The 7,729-nt window shown below is 35.2% G+C and overlaps 1 protein-coding gene across 1 annotated transcript in view; it reads left to right on the forward strand.

Moving 5' to 3' along the window:
• Positions 1-7,519, forward strand: part of DUT (deoxyuridine triphosphatase) — an 8,922-nt gene extending 1,403 nt beyond the window's left edge. Inside the window, exons 3-6 of the mRNA XM_010286967.1 lie at positions 599-643; positions 5,982-6,056; positions 6,988-7,058; positions 7,396-7,519. Coding sequence (XP_010285269.1) covers positions 599-643; positions 5,982-6,056; positions 6,988-7,058; positions 7,396-7,452 — 248 coding nt within the window. The 3' untranslated portion in view covers positions 7,453-7,519. The remainder of the gene's footprint in view (positions 1-598; positions 644-5,981; positions 6,057-6,987; positions 7,059-7,395) is intronic.
• Positions 7,520-7,729: the final 210 nt, after the last annotated feature.

Below are 7,729 nucleotides of genomic sequence, written 5' to 3' on the forward strand. Positions count from 1 at the left end.
TGCCATGTCCTTTCATCTAAAAGGGGAGTGCATGTGCGTTTCTCTTATCCCAGACAAAAAAAATTTAGAACAGGGTAACATTTTAGCACCTCATTAAAAGCAGGCTAAGGTAAGCTTAAAAAAAAAACAAAAAACAAAAAACAAAACCACCCTGCACATCATTGACTTTATTTGTGTATAGTATTTCTTAGTAAAGTGCTTGCCAGATACTGTTTTCCATCGTAACCTGAATGGATTGATCTGATAGTCTTTTGAGATTATTTTTGGTGGCTACCACTGGTTTGAAATAAACTGAGATAGATAGTCATTGTGTGCTCCAGCCACCTTCCTTTGAGATACCTAGTCTGAAATTGGTGGTGTAAAAAAAGATATGCTTATATCACTTTTTTTGTGATTGTAGCCTGTAGCAGCTGTTGTTTTGTTTAATATATACGGTAACACAGGAGTTCCTGTAAAATCATTTTTATTTTAGAAAGACTGTGGAAACAGTTCTTGCTGCTATGACTCTGTGCAAACACACTACGTAACCTATAAATACTGTGTAAGAGTTTTAAAAGAAACAAATTATTGTATTTACAAAAAAATTCTTGTTTTCTAGCACCGCGTTCTGGTTTAGCAGCAAAGCACTTCATAGATGTTGGTGGTAAGATTTTTGTTCTTTTTACTAAGACTTTGTAAATCTTGATTGCAGGAGTGCCTTAATTTCACACTGTAATATGTGTAAGTAAGTAATTATCGCTTCATTAGTAGTCTGGCAAAAGGAGATAACTCGGAGCCAGGGTAGCATAATTTTTTTAAAACCTGCTAAATCATTAAAAAATTACTGATTTTTTTCTTTTTTTTTTAAATAACAACCATATTGTACTTTTGTAGGCAATGCCTGGCATACGAGTATTTCTTGGTTTAGGTTTTAAAGATTACTTTTTACATTCTGCTTTCTCCATTTTGACTAAAAATCTATGTGTGATTCTTTTCAGTCTAGTGTAAGATCTGAATGAATTAAATCAATAGCATATGTTACACAGAGAATATATAGTATTGATATTCAAAAGGAATGATTGAAAGCACTGGAATACACCATTACTGTGGGTAGAACTGATTATTAGGATTAAAAGAGCTTTAGTTTACTCTTGCTGATGAAAATATAATAAATTATGTAAAGCAAATGAAATTTAAATTCATAACATTGTACATTGACTTAAAAATTGATAGCCTTTTGAACCAGAAATAAAACTAAAATCCCACTTTCTACACGTCTTTACTGTTTGGGTTTTTTTGTTCAATACTACCAACAGACTTGTTTTGAATAACAGGGTGTTTTTTAAAAATATTTTGAGCTTTTCTTTAATCTTGGTTAGAAATTCAGAGATACCTCTTCAAAAACACTATTATAGGCATACCTATAATCAGAAGCCTTTATGAAAGCCTCACTGTCTTTTTGCCATATACCTATAACTGCAACATGAAGTAAATGATGTTGGAAGTTCAATTCCAGTTTTGCAGTGGGGCTAACTGGAGCACAGGCAGATTCTCTTAAGTATTGTAAAATGGCATCTACATTGCACAGTTTTCCTCACTGCTAAGATTATTATGGAGTTACTCTGAGCACAGCTGTAACCACAGCAATTTAACTAGCACTAAATGTGTATTATGTTGTTCTAATTGTACAGGAACACAGTTCTCAGTTAAATAAAATGTTTTCTGCCTCCTAAAACCCTAAGCAATTGTTTTTCTGGCAATAGATTGTAGTAAAAGAACTAAAGCCTGTGTTTCTGATTTAACGACATAAAGAATATGCATCTAATGGGTATCTTCAAAAGTGCTCGGGGGGCCAAGGGAGCGCATTTTTTGCAAGCTCATTATAGTTTGAATCATAATAGAAGTTGACAAGAAAAGTGTACTGAAAAGTTGAGGCCTTTTCTTCTTTGCTAGGTTTTTGGGTTTTGTTGGTTTGTTATTTGTGTTGCCCCCCAGTGTTGAACAAGAGAGACTACTTAAAACAGTGGTACTCCGCCTTTACGTGCTTGTAGGCTTGGTTCTAAAGGTGGGGAAGGGTTACTAGGCATCCTTCTCTTTGTGATGCCAGCCAAAAAGCAAAGCAATTCCCAATATAATTTAGAGCTGCTGCAGAATGACTTTATTCTGTCTGGCTGTGCCTGTGATACAGTTCTGATATCAGAGGTTAAAGGGGAGCATCTTAGACTAGATATTATGAAAAATTTCTTTATGGAGAGAGTGGTCAAGCATTGGAACAGGCTGCCCAGGGAGGTGGTGGAGTCAACATCACTGGAAGTGTTCAAAAAACGTGTAAACGTGGCACTTTGGGATATGGTTTAGTGGGCATGGTGGTGTTGGATTGATGGTTGGACATGGTGATCGTAAAGATCTTTTCCAACCTTAATGATTCTGTGATCTGTGCCAGCTTTGTGTTGTTCAGGCTTTGTCTTAAATAAAAATTGATTCTTGCATGTCTGTTACATTTAAGGTTTTTTTTTTGCTGGGTAACATACAAAAGAGCACTAAGATGGGAATCAAAGATTCTATACACCCCTATGACTCTCTGTAGTATATGTGGTCTGCTATGGTGTGGTTCTTTAAAGCAACACTTCTAAAACCATTTTGTTGAAAAATACATATGCTCTGTAACAGTCTGTCCAATTCGAAAGTTAAACTAGGAAATACCAGCAGAAAAACAGGAGTGCTTAGCAGGATGACCCATGTTCAGGTTTAAAAAAAGCTGACAGTCGACAAACCACGAGTAAAAACTATTACTGACAGTTAGTAGAGGACTTCTTATTTAAAGGAAAAAAAACCAAAACAATTGTTAGCTAATTTTAACTTGTCCTCCAGAAGTACTTTTGTCACAATGAGGGCATTATCCATTTAAGTAAAAATACAGTGCCAGAAGTCCTAAGGGTCAGGGGGGGAAATTGGGATCATGCGAGAATATGTTCAGAATTCACATCTGCTAGGTGTGGATGCTCTCCCAACAAGTGACATGCCAGACTTCTGACAGAGTAAGACAGAATGTCAGACTGCCAATTCCAATGCATGATTTTTCCAAAAATTGCTTAGATTATTTCCATCCAATACACATAATTGAGAAAAGTGCCTTAGTCCTCAGCAGTGTATATAAGGATGTTAATGTGTATTGCCAGTACACCCAGTTACATAAAGTGAGTTTGTGACCCTATACAGAAGGAAAACTGACCAGGTCTTCCTGGATCTTATTTTCCTGTATCTTCCAAAGATCATATGTTCTTTGATACAACTAGAATAGTTTGAACTCAAAATCCACACAGTGGTTAAACTCAGTAAGACTATGTCAACAGAAGTAGCATACATTTAAAGAGAAAATGATTGTTAGGGAATTCATTTCACAAAATCTTTACCCAACTGTGTCTTTAACAGAATTTGAAGTTATCATGGCTTTGACAGTGTTTCAGCACAGCATTAGACTAATCGTTTTGGACAGAAAACATATTTTTAAATGTTATTTTCTTAATGCATAACTTCAACTCTAATTGCAAGTTCTGTTTGTATTGGGTAAGCTTTTAAAGAAGCAGCCTGCTCTTCTTCTCTGCATCCTATGGAAAGATTTCACCCAGAAATGTGCAGAAAGTGCAATTCTTGTCTGCTGGAAAACACATCCAATACAATCTGTAGAACCATTACAAGGTGTTTACTTTATAGCTAAGCTGAGAGAATTAGAGCGTTTTGGTGAGGGGTTTTTTTTTTCCCCTCTAGTGAATAATACAAGTGACTTAAGTTTTCAGTGTTGCTGACTTCAGTTTAGCCACAGAAATATTCGTCAGCCTTTTCCATATTTAGTTATCATATAGTTTTCAAATACTAGAGAGCCAGTCTCTAGCAGTAGTCAAATAGATGGTCAAAATGTGCCATTAAGCTCCAGTTACTCCATTACAAGCTAAGTTTTAGATACTTTTTTTTTTTTTTAATTTCTCTGCCAGAAAATAGCAGTAATGCCTGGTAGATTAAAAAGCTTCACTGGCAGTTAACCAATACATCAAGTACAATTTTTGAGAATGGTTTGTCAAACTAAGAACTTACCCAGATAGCTAATGATCTTTTTATATGCATCTATGAGCATATGTACATAATTTTATGTGCCAAATGTGAGTTCTGGCTTTCAGCTCTCCAGCTGATTGACTCATGTGACCAAATACACCAAATTAATGGGCAACTGACTGCAGAACTTGAGTGATACTTAAAGTTATTTGTGCTGCCATTACAAGTTCGTTGAATCTCTTTGTAATGCATCTATGTAGTATGAACTCAGTGTCCACTATTGTATAAAACAAAGCAAATTATTTGTGTAGCACTCTTTGCTAATGCTTTGTGTCACCCCTGGTTTAGCAATTATGTAAATGCTCTAGATTATCTGGTATTTTAAAAAGGTGAAAGAAATAGTACTTTGCTAGAAGGCAGCAAAATTTTCATGTTATTCTTTTATAGTTCAGCCTTTTTTGCTTATAAACAAAATTGATTTTTAGTATTTTAAGTGTTGAATTGCAACATTGAACTGTGGTAGAAATTGTGAAAGAAAGCTCTGTGATCACCAATAAAAGTGATGCACTGTGATTCTCAATTTAACTGATGTGTAGTTGACTTTCTGAAAGCTGGTCTAACCTAAACCAAATAAACAGTACAAGATGTGTGCATGGAGCTTTGGTACCTCAAGCTCTCCAAATCAACTGAACTGAATGCTACATTCAAGATTTTTTAAAAATATTTTTTTTTTTATTCTGGAAAACAGGATATGCTGTTTGATTCATGCACAGCAACCCCAATGTCTTGTTCACTGTTACTTTTGACAGTGCTCTGTAATTAGTGTCCCTTTAAGCAATTGAATGCAGTTAAATACCAGTGAGTTAACTTGAGAACTGAATGTTTTCTGAATTTTCAGAACTGGGATACTCCCAGTGTTACTAGCACCTTAATTAAGAAGCTGTTCAGAAATGTGATTTGGACTAACCCGTAACATTACACAGGAGAGAGAGCTGTATATATACCTTTTTCATGCAAGAACTGGTGCAGAGATTGTACCGTAACTATGGACCATATGTACTGCAATATTTTCACACAGCTGAAGGAACTAAGCAAACACACCTCAGTTTTCTATTTTTAAGTGTGTATGTTGTGGTTCAACATTAAAACTTCAAGGTATAGTCATCCTACAATTTTCCTCTGGTGTTTATAATCTCTAAAGGTAGTACTTTGTATGTATGAGTCTGGGAATATCTTGGAATGACATATAATTTTAGTATTTGAATTACTTCTGCAAGTAGACTTCAAAACATATACTTTGGTCCACAAGGAAGACCAAACTCCAGTTTTTCCATGGGAAATATGTTTCCTGTATCTGAGAGAAAAACCCCAAAGAAGGATAATGTGATTATTTTAATGTGTATTGGTAGATAATCCCCTGAACTATGTAGTTAATACAGTTATATAAAATATAAGAGCAAGCTTGTTCTACAGTATTTACACTTCAGTATAGCTGAATGACAATCTATTCCTTAAAGCTTTAATTCCATTACCCTGTCTGAGATATGGGGTTTGGATCTGTGCAAATCCATAGCTCTCAAATAAAGTGTTAGAGTTGAGAAAAGATTTCAGCTTGACACTCAGAGAGCTGAAGTTAGCAGAACAAATGGAGCCTGAATTTGGTACAGCTGTCTTGATTTCAGATAGGGTGTTACAACTAAAATTAGTAGTTCAGTGGTAAAACACTTCTTGATACGTGGTGGTGTTTTTCAGTTCTTTTTGCAAGATTGATTAGCATTTTTAGATATTTAAGTGTTTTCATATATATTGTTTAACTGTGCCTGACTAGTATAAAGGATGTCAATGTGAGGTACTGCAACAATCTGCTAATCCAAACGTTATCTAATCTATTTATCTCATCTACTGACAACATTTATTAACTGGTTATCCCTCTTAATTCTTTCTTATGACAGCTGGTGTTATTGATGAGGATTACAGGGGAAATGTTGGTGTGGTACTCTTCAATTTTGGCAAGGAGACTTTTGAAGGTAAGTATTAAGGTTGGCAGAGCCTGTTTTCAGCCATTTAACTGGAAATGAGAAACCACTTTTTCTTTAAAAGTCTATGAAGAGTTAGAATTAGCTGAGAACACTTTTCTTCTTGCAATTAACAAAAACATGGAAACTTAGCAGTGTCCTGTCAAGGAAACATGAAAAATGACCCAAAACCACACTACCACCACCACCAAACCAAAACAAACAAACACACACCCCTGCTTAGCTAAGCTTTAGAGTCATAAGCTGTACTGAAGCGCAGCTTTGTATTAAGTTTCTTTCTTGCTCTGCAGAAAAACGAGCTAGCTGAGCAATATTTGAGATAAAAACCTCTCTATGATCCTGGGAAATATGAGTATTAAAGATATGATTTTCATTAATCATGCTGTCTGTCTGCAAACAGTCAGTTTTAAGCTTCAGGGCCCAGCTACAATATTGCCAGTGTTTTTGTGGCCTTTTCTGTAACGTCACAGCACAAACTTCTTATGGCAGTTCTGTGAACGAGACTGGGTACTAATCAGAAATTTTGTTTTTCTTTTATCAGTGTGGTGTCCCCCCCGTCCGTCCCCCCCGAGAAATCAGTTCCTGGGTCAAGTTCAGAAAAGGAGCCACATTATACATACACCTGTCTCTCCATTTCTGCAGTATTTATGCATAATGACACTTAAGATGCCACAGTATAGCAGTAGGAATGAGGGGAGATGCCTTGAGCTGGTATTGCTGCTGAAACTTCACATTAAAAGGCCTAAGCACAAGCTTATCTTAGCCTGTATTTTTCTGGGGCTATTAAAGTCTGTTTAACTAGGTTTCAAATAAGTGTGTACATTTTAGTACATTCTGATACCCTTGAAAGGGGACTGTCTAAACTTTGTATTGATTGTTCACTTTTTTTGAAGAAACGAATAATATTTTAACTTCATTGCAGTTAAAAAAGGAGATAGGATTGCCCAGCTCATCTGTGAACGCATTTGCTATCCTGAGCTTGAAGAAGTTGAAGTAAGTTGCCAAAAAGAGACACTTCTGCTATTTTCAATAATTAATAGTTTAAGATAGTTCTATGTAAGTTGAAATCTATGGCATAGGTAAATACTTTGCTTTAAAACTACTTTCAGTGTTTAAAGCTGCATGGTTAAATGCTACCTGAATAAAAATTCACAATGTGGGATTTGTTTAAACTTGTACAAAAAAGGTATTCTAAAATGTCTCAAATTTTTTGGTTTAGTTTCTCAATTAAAGCTATTGTTACGAGTAAACGTATGACAGACGATACCTGTTGTATAGAAACAAAAGGCAAGTTAAGACACTAAACCAACTTATAATTGATGTCTTTCAGGCTCTAGATGATACAGAACGTGGCGAAGGTGGCTTTGGTTCTACTGGAAAGAACTGAAAATTATTTGAATATGCTTTTTTCGTTATGCTATTTCTAAATTTTCATTTGAATTAGAAGTGGGATTTGAGTACATGAACGCCTTCAAGTTTTATACAGACTTCTGTGTATCTGTCCTCCTGTCTATTTTTACATGCAGTGAATTCATCTGCATTGTGGGGACATGTGCATAACTGACTTGAATGATTAGTTGATGTATTTTTTTTTTTTCTTTTTAGATGTTCGGTTCTCAGTAATAAGAACTCATTGTTTATGTGCTGATTAATAAATTTTAAAA

The sequence above is a fragment of the Phaethon lepturus genome, unplaced genomic scaffold, assembly GCF_000687285.1.
Source record: "Phaethon lepturus isolate BGI_N335 unplaced genomic scaffold, ASM68728v1 scaffold23515, whole genome shotgun sequence".
Taxonomy (NCBI): domain Eukaryota; kingdom Metazoa; phylum Chordata; class Aves; order Phaethontiformes; family Phaethontidae; genus Phaethon; species Phaethon lepturus.